This window comes from Anomaloglossus baeobatrachus, chromosome 3, assembly GCF_048569485.1.
Source record: "Anomaloglossus baeobatrachus isolate aAnoBae1 chromosome 3, aAnoBae1.hap1, whole genome shotgun sequence".
NCBI classification, from domain to species: domain Eukaryota; kingdom Metazoa; phylum Chordata; class Amphibia; order Anura; family Aromobatidae; genus Anomaloglossus; species Anomaloglossus baeobatrachus.
In genome coordinates, this window is record NC_134355.1 from 191,332,794 (window position 1) to 191,353,232 (window position 20,439).

Here is a 20,439-nt window from a genome sequence, read left to right on the forward strand (position 1 = left end):
AGTGTGGGTCAATTATTATTCAACCCATAGGTTTAATATTTTGTGGAATAACCCTTGTTTGCAATTACAGCTAATAATCGTCTTTTATAAGACCTGATCAGGCCGGCACAGGTCTCTGGAGTTATCTTGGCCCACTCCTCCATGCAGATCTTCTCCAAGTTATCTAGGTTCTTTGGGTGTCTCATGTGGACTTTAATCTTGAGCTCCTTCCACAAGTTTTTAATTGGGTTAAGGTCAGGAGACTGACTAGGCCACTGCAACACCTTGATTTTTTCCCTCTGGAACCAGGCCTTTGTTTTCTTGGCTGTGTGCTTTGGGTCATTGTCTTGTTGGAAGATGAAATGACGACCCATCTTAAGATCCTTGATGGAGGAGCGGAGGTTCTTGGCCAAAATCTCCAGGTAGGCCGTGCTATCCATCTTCCCATGGATGGGGACCAGATGGCCAGGCCCCTTGGCTGAGAAACAGCCCCACAGCATGATGCTGCCACCACCATGCTTGACTGTAGGGATGGTATTCTTGGGGTCGTATGCAGTGCCATCCAGTCTCCAAACGTCACGTGTGTGGTTGGCACCAAAGATCTCGATCTTGGTCTCATCAGACCAGAGAACCTTGAACCAGTCTGTCTGAGTCCTCCAAGTGATCATGAGCAAACTGTAGACGAGCCTTGACATGACGCTTTGAAAGTAAAGGTACCTTACGGGCTCGTCTGGAACGGAGACCATTGCGGTGGAGTACGTTAGTTATGGTATTGACTGAAACCAATGTCCCCACTGCCATGAGATCTTCCCGGAGCTCCTTGCTTGTTGTCCTTGGGTTAGCCTTGACTCTTCGGACAAGCCTGGCCTCGGCACGGGTGGAAACTTTCAAAGGCTGTCCAGGCCATGGAAGGCTAACAGTAGTTCCATAAGCCTTCCACTTCCGGATGATGCTCCCAACAGTGGAGACAGGTAGGCCCAACTCCTTGGAAAGGGTTTTGTACCCCTTGCCAGCCTTGTGACCCTCCACGATCTTGTCTCTGATGGCCTTGGAATGCTCCTTTGTCTTTCCCATGTTGACCAAGTATGAGTGCTGTTCACAAGTTTGGGGAGGGTCTTAATTAGTCAGAAAAGGCTGGAAAAAGAGATCATTAATCCAAACATGTGAAGCTCATTTTTCTTTGTGCCTGAAATACTTCTTAATACTTTAGGGGAACCAAACAGAATTCTTGTGGTTTGAGGGGTTGAATAATAAATGACCCTCTGAATAAACTTTTCACAATTTAAAAAAAAAAAATAAAAAAACAAATAACATTCTTTTTTGCTGCAGTGCATTTCACACTTCCAGGCTGATCTACAGTCCAAATGTCACAATGCCAAGTTAATTCCGAATGTGTAAACCTGCTAAATCTGCAGGGGGTTGAATACTACTTGCAGGCACTGTATAAACGCATTTCTTTATTAGTATGCTATCCATCAGGTTATCAGATTTTTTTTTTTTTTCTCAGAAAAATTGTGAAATTGCTGCTCAGCTGCACAATTTCCAAAACGTTTCTGGTGTATGAAGGTGCAAATCATTTGACATCAGATGAATGTGTCCTTTATCGAGAATTTTATGCAATGTTCATAACAATACTATAAATTAAACGGATTTTAAAGTGGCTGTTCAAGGTATAACTGCTGATCCCTGTTGTGGTCAGTGATTACCTAAGCAGGCATTTCTGCCATTTTCAAAATGTCTGATATTACCAGAACATAGGTACCAGTAATGCCTGGGATTTGATCTGGCAGCCTCCTGTGCTGTGATCAGGTTCAGTTGTTGTCCTGGTTCTTAGCACCTTCTTTGTGTGTTCATTGCATTTCTGCCAACAAGTGTCTCCAAAGCTGTAATTTAGTCTGCCTTATCACCCGATGGGTGTAACCATTTAAAGCTTCCCAGGGCTTCCATTTCTCTCTGGTGATATATCTGAAGTGGACCCTGCGTGGAACTACAGCTTGTCTACCTAGTGTTTGTCCTGGCAGATTATTACTTTGGTTTACTTTATTTTTATTCTGCACCTTCTTCCAGGTTCTTAAGTAGATGGCCTTGGTATCCTTGATGGCCGCTTAGGAAGTAAAGGTCTGAGTGCTCATCTGAGTCATCCAGATAGAGTTGTTTCAGTCTGTGAAGAGGCTTTTAAGGACTTGGGACCTCTAGTCCAGAGGTTCCCAACTCCAGTCCTCAAGGCACACCAACGGTGCATGTTTTCAGGATTTCTTTAGCATTGCATAGGTGTTGGATTCAGCACCTTTGCAGGTGATTAAATTATCACCTGTGCAATACTAAGGAAATCCTGAAAACATGCACTGTTGGTGTGCCTTGAGGACTGGAGTTGGGAACCTCTGCTCTAGTCTGTACCAGAACAGGGCGGGTAAGGTGTACTAGATAAGTTAGACCTTATTTTAGGTTATTTTCCATGTGTGCCTGTCCGTGCACATTACAAGGAACAGGTAAATGGCGGCATGAGAGCTGTAAGAAAATTGGTGAAGATGAGAATGACTTACTGTATCAGAGTCCTTTTAAAAAGGTTTATCCACTGGACTGGAGAATCCCGATAAGATCTCACCTAAACTGGACCATTTAAAGTGAACCAATCACCAGGATTTTCAAATATAACCTGAAGCCAGTGCTATACTGGAACTAACAGGCAGATTCTATACATACCTTTAGTGGTTAACTCAAATGTAGACGTTTTGAAATCCAAGAAAGTAAAGTTTATAAAATCATCAGCATGTTGAGTGACAGTAGCTAAGGAACAGATAATAGCTGGGTGGTATTCATAGTTATCCCCTCCCCCGTTACTTATGCTAATTATATTATAGAATCGATTTAATGTTTGACTAGCAGGACCGGTGCTGGGTGGGGCTTTAGTCAACAAAGCTGATGCCAGGAAGCAAAATTTTTCTCTTGACTGAGGCCACGCCCCTTCTGGTCACATGGGTATGACCTCAGCACAGGTCCTGCTAGTCAAAAATTAAATCAATTATATAATTGAATTAGCATAAGTAGCAGGGGGAGGGGATAAGTATGAAAACCACCCCAGCTATTATCTGATCCTTAGCTGCTGTCACTCAACAAGCTGATTTTATAAACTTTACTTTCTTGGATTACAAAACGTATACACCCGACCTGACCACTAAAGGTATGTATAGAAGCTCCCTGATAGTGCCAGTATAGCACTGGCTTTAGGTTATATACGAAAATCCTGGTGATTAGTGCGCTTTTACAAATTTGAATTTACTTTAAAGTTTTTAGCATTTTTCTTTTAGCAATTTTAAGTTGACAGTGTTATCCAGAAAATAGCAGTTATTTAAATGTAGGCATGGGTTCTTTTTGTAGAGCAGAGGTTAAACTCCATATCATAGTCAACTTCTATATAGAAGATTAGTTCAGACTGTGTAACTGTCATAGGAGTGCTCACGATATTTTGCACTCTGATAACATGAGCCCAGTAAACATGGACAGCCAGTGACATCACAATTAAAAACAAGAGTAAACAGTAAGGTTACATTTCATGATATTTTGTGATTGCTAGTTGACATTTTCGTATGCTTACCATTTTTTTTTTTTTAAAGGCCCATTCCATGCTGAAAGCTCTACTCTGTAGTCTACGAGAGGGGGCTGAACTAAACAGAGCATCTTAGGTAGAGAGGTGTTAAGTGTCCAGCTGCTTTAATTGTGAAAGAAAAACTGAACAACAGCAAATGACAGCTATGCTATTTTCAGAAATGCAGGTTGCCATTTACATTAATCTTGATTTATTCATGAACTGTGCTTAGAAAACAAAAAAGAAAAGCTGAAGAGGTTGATGCTGGATGTGATACAAACGTGTCAGCACACACAGTGCATCACATCTTATGGTGTATGGGGCTGCGTAACCCTATGCCAGAGTGCCCATACTACAAAACATGCCCCTTCTTAGAATATAAATATGTTGGTGATCATTTAGCAGAGTGAAGAGGGAATGCTAGCAAAATAGTCCTAGCTGCAGCACTGCCCACTTGACTGCAGGGAATGGTGTGCGACATTAAAGTAAACCTCCCCAATCAAGCTTAAAAAGGTTGTCCACTACTTTGACAACCCCTTCTCATTCCATATTTTGCCCCATTAAATAGCTTACACTTACCTCCCATGTCAGCAAGGTTCTAGTAGTACCAATGCGCACATTTCCGGGGCTCACGTGAGGATGTGAAGTCATGCAAGACCTGCACTCAATTGCCAACTTCTCTCTCCCCCTTTGGACATATAATCCATCAACAGGAAGAGAGCTGTGACCGATCGTACTACTGTTGATTACTCATACATCCAAAATGGGGAGAGAGAAGCCGGCGGGGATTGGGAGCTGGGCTCGCGTGATGTCATGTGAGCCCAGGGAACTTGAACGAAGGAACTGCGCCAGCATGGGCGAGAGTATAAGCTTTTGCTTTGAATAGGTCCAAACACTGAGAACAAGAAGGGGTTGTTCTAGTAGTGAAAACCCCCTTTGAAATGTCACTGTTGCTGTATTAAAATATAGTGGCCTGCACTTGACTTAGGTACTTCAACTGTTCTGAAAAGCACTCTAATTGTGTTTTTCTATTATGTTATTTTAAGAGCCATACTAAAAACTTTATTGTTGGGGAGAAAAAAAAACATAAAAGTGCAACTGACTAGACTAATGCTGGCTTTATTGATACAGATAGACAGGTTTGGCAGACACATATGTATGGAGGTGTCAGCAAATTGATCGTTGGGGCTTTGCTGCCTCGGAGAGATGTCTGGGAACAGAGGCACATTTAGCTGAACAAGTGCTCCGGTCTCCGGGATGGAGGGTAGAAATGCTTCTCGGCCTTCCCGTCATTTAAACGACAGCCATCCAATGGATGTATTGCTGACGTGACTAATGATTTATAGGGGATGAGCGGACCCGAAACGTAAGGTTCAATGTTAGTCCAGAACACAGACTTTACAAAAAAATAAATAAATCCGTGTTAGAGTTCCGCTTTTGGGTGCTCTATATATGCAAACCACATTTCTGTGCTCAGGTACGCTCAGTTCCAGTGTGATCCACTTGCAGTATTTGCATGGCTCGCACTGGGGTAACAACAGCGTGATCAGATGTAGTGTGCACAAAGAAAAATTAATAAAATTTAAAGATTCCCGCCCTCCCTCCCCTTGAAATGCTCTGTTTTTGGATGGTTGTATGTGGGTGGAGAGCCGAACTGCCCAATGACTGACTTCCATCGCGGTTCAGTCAAGTCCGGATCCAGAACAGAACTTTATCTAAAATCCCAGTTGAACCTGTAGAATCTGAACTTCCACAGGTCCGCTCATCTCTAATGATTTTTAGGAGCAGAATAAAAGCTAAAATTTGAATTTTAGAATGAACAAATTATATTCATACTATAATAATGTTTTTATTGTATGTTTGTTTTTTCTAAAGAAAAACACAAAACAAATAATTTAAATACTATGGGAAGCCTCAAGATTCAATATTATAGATGTGAACACGTGGTGTGCTATACGTGGCTATTTTATTAATACAACAGGATTATAGTCCCTTACTGTACAGAAATGGTTCACATGAACAGCAGCCTCAGACGCCCCACATAATGCCCTCTCTCAGCATTCTATCTTTCAGAGACCTTGTGCCCTGTTTAATATTTAACGGACACTATACTGCTGAGGAAACCGCTGATGGAAGATTTAAGCCAACAAAAAAAAAGGGAAAAAGAAAACAGAGCCTTGAAACAGTTTCCCTTATTTACATTTTTGCTTTGTTAGTAAACTGGTACGATTTGGCACGAGAAGCAAGACAAATGAAATTAGCATTTGCTACGTTGTTTGGCAGCAGCCGTGCATTTTGATGATGTGCTGTGTCAGCTTTCACTGCTGGTTTCGGTGAAATTAGTCAAAGAAAAAGAAGGGGGGAAAAAAAACATTTCATATACAGACAATCCCATTTTAATGCTGCTCTGGCATCAGTTTGCTTTACCAAACATCTCCCTATTGTGTATAATTTCAATATTTAACAGCATTGTTTGGCTTCCCTCTAAACAAACAAGGCTAATGTGCTACAGTGTTCCTTCTGCATGTTACTGCACAGAGAAAAGGGTAACTCTTAAGGGTGCTTTACACGCTGCGACATCGCTAGCGATACCTAGCGATGTCGTGCGCAATAGCACCCACCTCCGTCGTTTGTGCGATATGTGGTGATCGCTACGGCAGAGTCACACGCACAGACCTTTTCAGCGACGTCGCTGTGACCGCTGAACAATCCCTCCTTCAAGGGGGAGGTGCGTTCGGCGTCATAGCAACGCCACTGCGGCATCACTAAGAGGCCGCCCAATAGCATAGGAGGGGCGGAGATAAGCAGCCGGAACATGCCGCCCACCTTCTTCCTTCCTCATTGCCGGTAGACGCAGGTAAGGAGATGTTCGTCGTTCCTGTGGTGTCACACTTAGCGATGTGTGCTGCCGCAGGAACGACGAACAACCTCGCTACTGACCAAAACGATTTTTGGTAAATGAACGACATGTCACAGACCAACGATTTTTTAACTCTTTTGCAATCGTTTAAGGTCGTTCATAGATGTTACACGCTGCGATGTTGCCAACGACGCCGGATGTGTGTGACAAACACCGTGACTCCGATGATATATCGTTAGTGATGTCGCAGTGTGTAAAGCACCCTTTAGGCTCTGTTCACATCCGAGTTGATGGCTTAGTCTCAAAATTCAAAAAGAATACTGGAAAAATTCTGGATACCATGATGGAAGCCAGATCTCCTTTCTTTTAACGGCCTTCAGCTTGATCAGGAGGCAAGGCGACTTGATCTGTAGGAAGATCAAACTTGTGCAGCCTAGATAGGTCCACTAGGGTCTTTTCCACCATTAAAACCAGATAGACCCCATTACAGACTAAGTGATCCATCCAATTGCATCATCTGATGGATCTAGCACCACCGTTCGTTTATTGTTAAATATACTTTTGATTGATGCTTTTTCAGAGAAAAAAGTTGAAAGCAAGAAAAACGGATATTTCTTTGATAATGGATACGTTACATGCTTCTACAAGAGACATGCTTCTAGAAACTAAGCCGGTTTCTTAAAGACCTGCCATTTGCTCAAAAAAAAGGGAAAAAAATATCCTGTAAAATTTTTAGGTTCCTCTTATTCTTTGGCTTTTTTTCTTGCTTTGCTATGCATCATTACATTGCAGAGATATTCATATTTCTTTCTTTTGGAGCACAATATGTGAAATCTCTACTTGTATTTCAACTGGGCGTTTCTGCAGAGTCTTCTCTTGGTGCATGCCCTTTGCCTCCTCCCTCCAAGATGCTGCCAAGCACAGTTCACCATTTGCAGACACTCTTGGGCAAGTGACAGGTTCTCTGTAAAGGGTCCAAGAAGAAAAGAATGCAGTCACTGAGTGACAGCAGCTGCCAAAACATGACCGTGTGTGCTCCTCATGTAGGTGGGCAGTCATGTTACCAGATGAATGTGGTCTGCATACTTGCAGTCACCTGACTCATCATCTAGAACAGGGTTTCCCAAGCCACATGTGACTCGCTGGCCCATAATATGTGAATATGGCTGTCTGCCAGCTTGGTACATTTACACTAGGTCAACCAAACAGCTATGAAGAGCAGGTCTCCAGATGGTTACTTTGATGAGTAGTCCTGCACAAAAGAAAACTTACTGTGCATATTTTCGGGAAGGGAGATATATTTAAATTTATATATATATATATATATATATATATATATATATATATATATATAATATATTATATACACACACACACATACAGTTAGGTCCAGAAATATTTGGACAGTGACACAATTTTCGCGAGTTGGGCTCTGCATGCCACCACATTGGATTTGAAATGAAACCTCTACAACAGAATTCAAGTGCAGATTGTAACGTTTAATTTGAAGGTTTGAACAAAAATATCTGATAGAAATTGTAGGAATTGTACACATTTCTTTACAAACACTCCACATTTTAGGAGGTCAAAAGTAATTGGACAAATAAACCAAACCCAAACAAAATATTTTTATTTTCAATATTTTGTTGCGAATCCTTTGGAGGCAATCACTGCCTTAAGTCTGGAACCCATGGACATCACCAAACGCTGGGTTTCCTCCTTCTTAATGCTTTGCCAGCCCTTTACAGCCGCAGCCTTCAGGTCTTGCTTGTTTGTGGGTCTTTCCGTCTTACGTCTGGATTTGAGCAAGTGAAATGCATGCTCAATTGGGTTAAGATCTGGTGATTGACTTGGCCATTGCAGAATGTTCCACTTTTTTGCACTCATGAACTCCTGGGTAGCTTTGGCTGTATGCTTGGGGTCATTGTCCATCTGTACTATGAAGCGCCGTCCGATCAACTTTGCGGCATTTGGCTGAATCTGGGCTGAAAGTATATCCCGGTACACTTCAGAATTCATCCGGTTACTCTTGTCTGCTGTTATGTCATCAATAAACACAAGTGACGCAGTGCCATTGAAAGCCATGCATGCCCATGCCATCACGTTGCCTCCACCATGTTTTACAGAGGATGTAGTGTGCCTTGGATCATGTGCCGTTCCCTTTCTTCTCCAAACTTTTTTCTTCATATCATTCTGGTACAGGTTGATCTTTGTCTCATCTGTCCATAGAATACTTTTCCAGAACTGAGCTGGCTTCATGAGGTGTTTTTCAGCAAATTTAACTCTGGCCTGTCTATTTTTGGAATTGATGAATGGTTTGCATCTAGATGTGAACCCTTTGTAATTACTTTCATGGAGTCTTCTCTTTACTGTTGACTTAGAGACAGATACACCTACTTCACTGAGAGTGTTCTGGACTTCAATTGATGTTGTGAACGGGTTCTTCTTCACCAAAGAAAGTATGCGGCGATCATCCACCACTGTTGTCACCCGTGGACGCCCAGGCCTTTTTGAGTTCCCAAGCTCACCAGTCAATTCCTTTTTTCTCAGAATGTACACGACTGTTGATTTTGCTACTCCAAGCATGTCTGCTATCTCTCTGATGGATTTTTTCTTTTTTTTCAGCCTCAGGATGTTCTGCTTCACCTCAATTGAGAGTTCCTTAGACCGCATGTTGTCTGGTCACAGCAACAGCTTCCAAATGCAAAACCACACACCTGTAATCAACCCCAGACCTTTTAACTACTTTATTGATTACAGGTTAACGAGGGAGACGCCTTCAGAGTTAATTGCAGCCCTTAGAGTCCCTTGTCCAATTACTTTTGGTCCCTTGAAAAAGAGGAGGCTATGCATTACAGAGCTATGATTCCTAAACCCTTTCTCCGATTTGGTTGTGAAAACTCTCATATTGCAGCTGGGAGTGTGCACTTTCAGCCCATATTATATATATAATTGTATTTCTGAACATGTTTTTGTAAACAGCTAAAATAACAAAACTTGTGTCACTGTCCAAATATTTCTGGACCTAACTGTATATATATATATATACACACACACACACACATAAATTATATATACAGTGCCTACAAGTAGTATAACTTGGCATTGTGACATTTGGACTGTAGATCAGCCTGGAAGTGTGAAATGCACTGCAGCAAAAAAGAATTTTTTTTTTTTTTTTAAATTGTGAAAAGTTTATTCAGAGGGTCATTTATTATTCAACCCCTCAAACCACCAGAATTCTGTTTGGTTCCCCTAAAGTATTAAGAAGTATTTCAGGCACAAAGAACAATGAGCTTCACATGTTTGGATTAATTATCTCTTTTTCCAGCCTTTTCTGACTAATTAAGACCCTCCCCAAACTTGTGAACAGCTCTCATACTTGGTCAACATGTGAAAGACAAAAAAGCATTCCAAGGCCATCAGAGACAAGATCGTGGAGGGTCACAAGGCTGGCAAGGAGTACAAAACCCTTTCCAAGGAGTTGGGCCTACCTGTCTCCACTGTTGGACGCATCATCCGGAAGTGGAAGGCTTATGGAACTACTGTTAGCCTTCCACGGCCTGGACAGCCTTTGAAAGTTTCCACCCGTGCCGAGGCCAGGCTTGTCCGAAGAGTCAAGGCTAACCCAAGGACAACAAGCAAGGAGCTCCGGGAAGATCTCATGGCAGTGGGGACATTGGTTTCAGTCAATACCATAAGTAACGTACTCCACCGCAATGGTCTCCGTTCCAGACGAGCCCGTAAGGTACCTTTACTTTCAAAGCGTCATGTCAAGGCTCGTCTACAGTTTGCTCATGATCACTTGGAGGACTCTGAGACAGACTGGTTCAAGGTTCTCTGGTCTGATGAGACCAAGATCGAGATCTTTGGTGCCAACCACACACGTGACGTTTGGAGACTGGATGGCACTGCATACGACCCCAAGAATACCATCCCTACAGTCAAGCATGGTGGTGGCAGCATCATGCTGTGGGGCTGTTTCTCAGCCAAGGGGCCTGGCCATCTGGTCCGCATCCATGGGAAGATGGATAGCACGGCCTACCTGGAGATTTTGGCCAAGAACCTCCGCTCCTCCATCAAGGATCTTAAGATGGGTCGTCATTTCATCTTCCAACAAGACAATGACCCAAAGCACACAGCCAAGAAAACCAAGGCCTGGTTCCAGAGGGAAAAAATCAAGGTGTTGCAGTGGCCTAGTCAGTCTCCTGACCTAAACCCAATTGAAAACTTGTGGAAGGAGCTCAAGATTAAAGTCCACATGAGACACCCAAAGAACCTAGATAACTTGGAGAAGATCTGCATGGAGGAGTGGGCCAAGATAACTCCAGAGACCTGTGCCGGCCTGATCAGGTCTTATAAAAGACGATTATTAGCTGTAATTGCAAACAAGGGTTATTCCACAAAATATTAAACCTAGGGGTTGAATAATAATTGACCCACACTTTTATGTTGAAAATGTATTAAAATTTAACTGAGCAACATAACTTGTTGGTTTGTAAGATTTATGCATCTGTTAATAAATCCTGCTCTTGTTTGAAGTTTGCAGGCTCTAACTTATTTGCATCTGATCAAACCTGCTAAATCTGCAGGGGGTTGAATACTACTTTTAGACACTGTAATATATATATATATATATATATATATATATATATATATATATATATATATATATATATATATATATATATATATATATATAGTTGGAGATAGAATGATGCTCCCAGTTAGGTGCTTGAGGCTGGATATAATAGTGTGGTAAGTATGATTGATGTAAGAATACTGAATGGGAGTACGGTGGGTATTGCTGGATGCAAGTTTCCTGGTTATAAAGAAAAAGGCTTAAGATCATGTTGTGTTGCTTGTGGGGATCCATTGATAATCTTTATACCAGGGTGACACTATTGTTGGGGGAGGGGGCGCTGAATGTGGATCTCATGGGTAGAAAGGTCGGGGACCATTGCTCTAGAAGGAGAAATAGAGAAGAGTCGGGTTGGCACATGACTGCAAGTATACAAATGACATACATCTGACTGCCCACTTGAATTGCATAGAGGAAAATCGTGAAAGTGTGCACATGGCACACTGTCATGATTTTGCAGTCACACAGAGGGCCTAGACTAGACAACCCCTTTAAATGCACGATTTTTTTTGGCTAAGCTGATGTTTGTCCACATCAAATTTGAGATGTACTTTTGTGTGGCCATAGATCAGTTTAGAGCTGTTCAGGATAAGAAATAACATTCACAAGTAAGGCTATGTGTCCACGGTAGAATGTTGCTGCGGATTTTTCTGCATGAAAATCCGCGACTTTCCCGGCAAATCCGCACCTTTTCAAAGGTGCGGATTTGCCGCGGATTTTTTTTTTTTCCCAATTCTATAGCCGAAATCTGGATCAAAATCCGCAACAATAATTGACATGTTGCATATTTTTCCGGATCAAAATCCGCGGCAAATCCGCCGCGGAAAAATCCGCAGCATGGGCACAGCATATCCAAAATGCCATATAAATGGCTGGGAAGTGCCGCTGCTGCAGATTTTCGGAAAATCCGCAGCTTTTCCGCGAGAAATCCGCGGCAAAATCCGCGCATTTTCTGCAGCGTGGACACATAGCCTAACTCATTCAGCATCTGCTATGTAGAGTGAAACAAAAGGCAACTGCAAAACTGATTTTAAGTCAAAAATATATATCTTGAAAGTAAGAAAAATGCCCTAAAGATATTAAAATCCTTTCAACATTAGGTGTTATCTATTGTGTTTTTTTTTATTTAAAATGGGAACTCCAAAAACTAAACTATGTTCCTATTTTTTATTCAAAAGATAGGTTCTTCAAGTGAGCAAATTTCCAAAACAGTAATGGGGCCAACCAGCAACAAATTATAGATACATTTAGTGTACCTGAGACAATGAGCTCATGATCCACATTTCTGGAACACACATTAGGGCCAGTTTCATTGGAAGAATTACCATAAACACAATCATATCTGAACAAATATGAAAGGTCAGTGAGAGATAGCATAAAATATATATCATGTATGTATGTATATAGCACTAACATGTCCCTAAACCATGGAAACAGTAACTCAAAGAAAAAGAACTTCTATTATTTGATACTGACTAAAGTATCTACATAATGTACATCCTAGATGGAAGCATGGTGAAGATCCTGTCAATCAGAGCTAACAATCTGAAGGTTCATTGCTATAAATGTGATTCTTGTACAGGAATTCTGTTTTTCTGGAAGTACATTTATTAGATTGATAAACGGAAAGAAGTAACGCAAAGGTCTTTCTGCAATTTTCATTACAACTGCAGGAGCAAAGCATTATCAATGTATACAGTGCTATCCATGGATTTACAGTTTAGCATCTATTCTTCATTTATGACAAAACATAACATACTGGAATGTTCCCAGCAACACGAATTATACAATAATTAGTAATACTTGGTCACTGCCAGTAATGAAGGAGAATAAAAGGAAAAATAATATTCTAATGGATGATTCTGATAACTAAGCCCTAAGCAAAGGGGACCACAATTTTCAGATAAAAGGCAGTTTTACCTGCAAAACAACATTGTCATTAAAGGGCATATGTTGGAAGGATCAACCCTGATGTGCCATCTACATGGGCATTCTGGTCATAGGAAGAAGAATAAAATTATATCTTAATAGTCCAGTGTGTTTTTCTAGAGAAATTCATATTATTGTTATACGAAAATGAGCCGTGAAGATCTATCTAAGGAGACATTGCCAGTGTGAGACATGTAATGACTGACACTTTGCTCTCAATCCCACATGGCTATGTAGTGAGATCAGAGCTAAAAAGTACAGCAGAAGTGAAGTTTGTCTCATTAAAAACATTTGCAGCAGCAGATGTCCTCTCATAGTGCTGTCAACTCTGCTGCAGAACTGTGCCTGATTATAAACCAACAGTCACAGTACAGCAGAGGTAAACCTTGTTACATTACAAATACAACAAACCCATTTGCAGTTGTCTATTCGGAGTAATGTCAGCTCTGCTGTACAGCCCCCCACACACACCCCTACACACAAACACACACACACACAGCCTGTTAGATGGAAGCTGAAGCACTATGAGAGGATACCTGCAGCTGTATATGTGTGTTTAATGAGAAAGTTCACTTCAGCTGTACTGTGTTCGTTCTGATCTCACTACAGGGCTGTGCGTGATTAGATTATAACAAAGTGTCATTCAGTACATGTCTCACTGTGGTAGTGCCCCCTTTTCTTTAAGCCCATCACAATCGATGACATATACATAAACCATCTGCAGTGTCCCTCCCTTTTATGCTAAGGCTATGTGCGCACGTTGCGTATTTGCATGCAGTTACGCTGCGATCTGCATGCGTCCTGCGTCCCCAGCATAATCTATGAAGATTATGCAGGATCCGTGCGCACGTGGCGTATTAGAGCGCAGCGCTTCGGCTGCTGCCCGAAGCACGCATTCTAAGAAGTGACATGTCACTTCTTTCGTGCGCTCTGCATCCAGGTCCCGCTCTGTCTATGGGAGGGGTTGCACTCAGAGCGCATGAAATCGGCTTTTTTTTTTCATTACGGACTCTTTCTTCAGCGATTTGAAGCGCACGTGTGCTGTTCAAATCGCTGCAGAAATTTCTGCAGAGACAGTACGCAATGTGCGCACATAGCCTAAGTCTGCATCTTTCTCTGCACTTTATGCCTGATTTAATCAGTCATAAAGTGCCTCAAACAGCCATTGATGGAAACCGAGATTCAGTTAAATGCCGCAATGCTGCTGTCAAATCACGGACAGCGGCATTTAACATGTGCTGACAGGAAGCACATTACTGATCCTGCTGATGCACTGCTCTGTATAGCACAGGCGGTCAGAGGACCAAAGCTTCAAGTCCCATCGGAAGAGAAGTGAATACAGTATATATAAAAAAAAAATAAATAAAAATATTAAAGTTTGCCTCATTAAAAATAAAATAAAGAGTACAAAAATTTGTTTTTGCCTTGTTCAGTGATGTCCGATCTATCAAAATATATATAAAAAAAATCTGATAGGTAAACTGAGTAATGAGAAAATACTAAAAAACGCCAAAATTAAAGTTTTTTGGTTGTCACAACATAAACAGCAATCAAAATATGGGATCTACACCAAAATGGTATAATTAAAAATGTCAGTCGCGGATCCTGAAAAATTAGAGAGTTACAGGTCTCAAATTATTTAATGTTCTCAGTGAGAGGAACAAAATTATAATCTTGTGATACCTTTTAATGGCTAACTAAAATAAAATAAAGGTCTCAGAAAATGGCAACAAAAGTGAAATTATTTTTTTGACAAAGTTTTTCATTCTTTCACCACTTTAAAAAAAAAAAAAAAAAAAAAAAAAAAAAAAATGTCATGTTTGGAATCTGCGTACTCATACTGACCTGGGAAATCACATTCCCTGATCAGTTATAGAAAAATAGGAAAATTTAGAATACTCACAGCAGAATAAAGTAGTGGTGAACTGCTTAGGCCAAGAAAAACTAATGCACTAACAGGATGCAGCGGAACCCCCAATAGATAGAAGTATCACAGGTGCAAGAGGAGCAAATAACTCACACCACTCCAGAATACGGAGGGGGTGATCGCCAGACGGTAAAATTGCACACTAGTGGCTTGCATAGAGCTCCGTTCACACTTACAGGCGCATAGTAACCCCGTCAGCAGACTATTACACGCCCATACTATTCGATCAGGCAGGCTTCCCAGTACTAGTCTGTACCATATAGGGATGGGGACTCCAATATGCAAGTCCAAACATTAAGGGGCCTGGCTGCACCCCGTATAAAATGTCAAGTGCAGAAAAATAAATACACAATACTGAAGTATTTGTCGATATTCGATATTGTGGCCAAAATAATGGTAGCCTACAAACCATGTCACTGTTCCTCATATTCGTAGGTCCCTGCACTAATCTATATAAATAGAAAAATTATATGGTGCACATTAGTATCGGGCACAGCCCGCCTGCAATTTAACCCTCCAGCAATCACACCCTCCGTATTCTGGAGTGGTGCGAGTGATTTGCTCCTCTTGCACCTGTGATACTTCTATCTATTGGGGGTTTCACTGCACCTTGTTAGTGCATTAGTTTTTCTTGGCCTGAGCAGTTCACCACTGCTTTATTCTGCTGTGAGTATCCTGATCAGTTATACCATATAATGAACTTGGTACATAAAAAGAACAAAAAAAAGAAAACCCTTGTGGAATTATTTTTTTTTTGTAATTTTACCACATTTGGAATTTTGTTCCCCGTTTCCAGTACAATATGTGGCAGAAAGAATGGTATAATTCAAAACTACAACTCGTCCAGCAAAAACAAAAACATAAAACATTCTTATGGCTATATTGACAAAAAAATAAAAAAAAGGTATGGTTATTGAAAGAAGAGGCGGAAAAAACTAAAATGGAAAATTGCTGGATGGTGAAGGGGTTTAGGTAAGCACTGAAGGCAGATTTTGAGGCAGATCTGTGTCCGGCCCAAAAATCTTAACAGCTCATTTGCATATAATAAAAACATAGACTTCTCTGTAGTAGGAAATTGGATTGCCGATATTAACTCCTGCAGCCCCAGGAATTTTATTTTCCGTTTTTTATTTCCCCTTCTTCCAAGAGCCAAAACATTTTATTTTTCGTCAGTATAGCCATGAGAGGGCTTGTTTTTGCTGAACGAGTTGTACGTTTGAATTACTCCATTCATTCTGCCCCATATTGTACTGGAAAACAGGGAAAACAATTCCAAGTGCGATGAAATTGCAAAAAAAGTGCAATTCCACTATAGTGGTTTTTTTTTTATATTTACCTTGCTCACTATATGGTAAAACTGACCAGGTAATATGATGCCTCAGGTCAGTACGAGTTCATAGATATCAAACAATGTGTAGTTTTACTTTTGCCTAATTCGTGGAAAAAAAAAAAATTGGAAACTTGTGTACAATAAAAAAAAAAATTGCACTTTCGACGCCATTTTCTAAGACCTGTAGTGTTCACATCTGGGGCTAAATTATGGCTTATTTTTTACATTTTTAGTTGACTTAATTATACCATTTTTAGGTAGATGTGATTTTTTAATCGCCTGTTATTTAATTTTAAAGCAATATTGTAGCAACCAAAAAAAAAACTAAAAACGTAAATCTGGGGTTTTGCTTTTTTTTCTCGTCACGCAGTTTTACTGATTAGATTCATTTATTTTATATTTTGATAGAATGGGTATTTCTGAACACGGCAATAACAAATGTGTGGGGGTGACGAAATTTAAGGATGGGGTTCAGATTTTTACACATTTTTGTTTTTTTCTTTTACGTTTTCTAAATAATTTTACTAGTCCTCCTAGGGGACTTTATTACCTGCACTGTCAGTTCACTTCTGCTGTTCAGAGTGGTGCTTCAACATCACTCTGATCAGCAGAAATGCTGTTTTCCGGTGAATGCCTGCGCTCTGTGATTGTGATCCCCACTGAAGGTCGTTAGATTGCACCGTCAAGAGTTTGACAGCGTGATCTAAGTGGTTAACAGGTGCGGGTTGATCGGAGATCCACCTGCGCCTGTTAGTTGGACAGGTCTGCTGATCTGATCAGCAGACATGTGCGGGGAATAATATGGGCTTGCCATGCAAGCACGTATTAAAGGGCTATAATTGACAAAGGACGGATATGTAAAGTATTTTATTTAGCTTCCTATGACCTGCATGCTCATCGGTAAAGTCAGTACTCTGGAGAAGTCTCATGCAAGGGTTTATACTGCGTAATACGGTGAGAAATCAGAGACAACTGCCTTGCAGAAGCGTAGAATAATAGCAAAGAGAAGGCAGAAGGAAATGAAAAAAATGTATTACTGAAAGAGTAAAGCCTTGTCAGTGTTATAGGTGGTACAGAGCTGAGCAGCTAATTTCATATAAAGATAGCACCTTGTAGTTTGCGGCTACTTTGTTATCCACTCAGTTTGACCTCTCCAAAAAAATAGTCTGATCTCTGGCTAAAAGGTTCCTCCAGTATATTGGTCAAATATATAGACAACTTTGTGTCTGCCTCATGGGGATGTAACCATACCTCATTCACCGCAAAAGACAACTTGCTTATTCAAGGTCAAAGGTGAAAATTTGACTTTAATATACTATATAATACTGTATTAAACACTCACCAGGAATGCTAGCAGGTGATATTGGACCTGATCTTGACTGGTTGCTCCCAACGGGTGATCCCACGGGGGATGGTGATGGCCCACCACCCTGAATACTCGGTAGATGCGGTGATGCATGTGGCGAGAAGGGGGACTGTGCAGGATTGCTTTGCTCCCCCTGGCTGCTTGTTGAACCCGAAGCACTCACAGCAGAACTTAACGTTGCTTCAGTTCCAGTCGGCAAGTCATCAATGGAACCAGATAAGTCCTGCAGAACAGACCAAAAAGGTTATCAAACTGATATTGATATATCAAAATGATTTTTGTTGAAGTATTTTAATGCAGGCTACAAGTAAAAAGATGATGTTTTATTCCCTTTAGACAGAAGTTTAGATGTTAGGAAGATCAGCAATGGTATCAACCTGCAGATCTAGATCACTCAACTGTATTTACCTAGTGAGTTAGCTGTATGTCATTTGTGGTATGAAGCCTCATTCAGATGTCTATTTTTTTTGTACGAGTACTTCTACTAGTGTGATGTTTACCAATCATAAGCAGGAAGAAAAACACTAGAGAAAGAACTTGCCCACCATATAGCTTAAAGCAGGAGTGGGGAATGTCCATCCCACAGACAATTTAAGGCCCATGACATTTTTTCATGTGGCCCTCAGGCCATTGATCCATTTATTTTGACTGCTGGCCCTTTCATCTTTCAGAAGTATTGTCGAGCAGACAATTGCAGGATTATGTCCGACGCTGGCTACTTTCTCCAGTATATATCCAGATGATTGGTCAACATCATACAGGGAGAACAAGTACACACCCCCAGTGAAACTACATCATATCACAAACTCACTGGGTGCCAAATACTTTAATTGCTAATCTCTCTGCAACCGAGTGGTGTAGTTTAAAAAAACAAACAAAAAAAAAAAAAACACGTGTACAGCTCAACATATGTTCGGTGGAATTTTTTTTCCCTTTTGTGAAATGAAACTAAGATTGGAAAATATGTTCAATAATACAATATTCATAAGATGCAAAAACTTGATCAATTCTTGCATGTTACGCATGATTAAGAAGTAGGGGAGGATTAAGCATCGGTTTTCAATTACTGTAAAAACACAGGGGGATAATAAAACTACAGCTTCTACGTCCAGGTGTGCATGGTCACAGATAAGAAGCTGCAGATCGTTAATAAACCACTAAATTGGAAGGGGGCAGCATATGGCAGAACAGAGAAAAACAATACAAAACGTTACAGTACACGGTATTCTGATTGCTTAGCAAATCCTTTCTGATAATCCCCCGGGGATGTGTACTGACGTGAGTGACAGGTCCCATGCATTTCCTCTAGTTCATGCCTTCCAGGAATTTGTTCTCACAAACCTGATGTAACTCATTCATAAAAGCAAAAGGAGGTCACGTGAAACCACAGTGTGTAAGGCCTAAAATATATTATGGGAGGAAAGAGGAGGGGGACTGCGTGCGGGAGGCAGCAGGCTCCAGTTCCACAGCATGGCTTGACCTGGGGTAACCTTTAAAATGTGATTATTCACACAGGGAAAGGATTTCCTCGAAGAAGATTTACCATGGTGAAAACATACTCTCGGCCAAACAACCTGACAAAGCAGGATGAATAAAGGATGACTCGCCAAAAACAAAGCATAAATAGATCGTTACTTGTAAGCAATAACTGCACACATATCGCAGGCTGCCATAGGGCCTACAATAGACGCCAACAGCTTCCAATGCCCCAAATGTCACTGCCGTAATATGACAGATCAAACTAATCACTGTGCAAATTACAGCTGGTTTTAATGCTGCTTGGAAGCTTTTGCCCCTTTTTATTGGCCCATTTGAAGCTGACATTTTCACCGATCGCTTAGAAAACCAAAAGATGTAGAGGACAATCACAGCAAAGGTAATTGTACACAGGACAGATACACTGCACATTTTCTGGGTGGAAAAGCCACAGCATATTAGAAAAATCTCATCCACACGCTAAAAAAAAAAAAAAAAAAAAAAAAAATCACGAAGTTGTGGATTTTAAATCCTTAGTACAAGAATGCAACATCCCCCCCCCCCAAAAAAAAACAACAAAAAAAACCCAAAAAACACTCTACAAAATGTAAAATAAATAATGACACTTCTTGCGTCTCCTGGTGCTTCCCCTACTGGTCACGGAGTCACCAGAAAAGTATGGTTTCTTTTATTATCTATCTGCAGAAGTAAATTTGCAGAGAAATATACAGCGATATCCACACGATGGTTTGATGTTATTCACCACCAGATTCTATAGACAAATAATAAATATACAAGTCAGTAATAAACACTGCTAGAACAGATTTTGGGTCTATATTTCCTTATGTAAATTGTAAAGACATTATCATGCCAGCTTCCATACATATACACCCTAGTGCACAGCGATTTAGATCCTTAACGACAGCCGTTCTGTGCCATTCCAAGCATCAAGCTTAGTTAAGTAAGACACTGTGAAACTAATACAACTCTGGAGGACAATTTAGTCAGCGGGGCACCAGTTCATTCTTCTTTTACAAGTACTATTAGATATATGATGTCTGCAAACTAAAAAAAAAAAAAAAAAATCACATAGGACTAACCAGGCCCAATGGAGACCAATTTACCTTCGGGTATGTTTTTACCTTTTGAGTGAGTCAGCTGTAGATATTTGCAGCAAAAAAATCTTCACTCTTAGTAGTGAAAAACGCTGCACATGAACAGCAGCTATTTTCTGCGGTTTTCAGGTGGCTTATATGCAAGATTGGTCTACAGTAAATATTAGGAAATTTAATTTTATTCATCAAAAATGTTGCAAAAACTAAGCACAAAAGTTATCCAGTGGGT

At 40.7% G+C, this 20,439-nt stretch overlaps 1 protein-coding gene across 8 annotated transcripts in view; it reads right to left on the reverse strand.

Annotated features, from left to right (window-relative positions):
* The window catches only part of ARID1B (AT-rich interaction domain 1B), a 572,492-nt gene that overhangs the window by 195,415 nt on the left and 356,638 nt on the right, over positions 1–20,439 (reverse strand). For all 8 annotated transcript variants that reach the window (XM_075339668.1, XM_075339666.1, XM_075339669.1 and 5 more), the window contains one exon: positions 17,596–17,842. In XM_075339668.1, the coding sequence (XP_075195783.1) occupies positions 17,596–17,842 (247 nt within the window). The remainder of the gene's footprint in view (positions 1–17,595; positions 17,843–20,439) is intronic.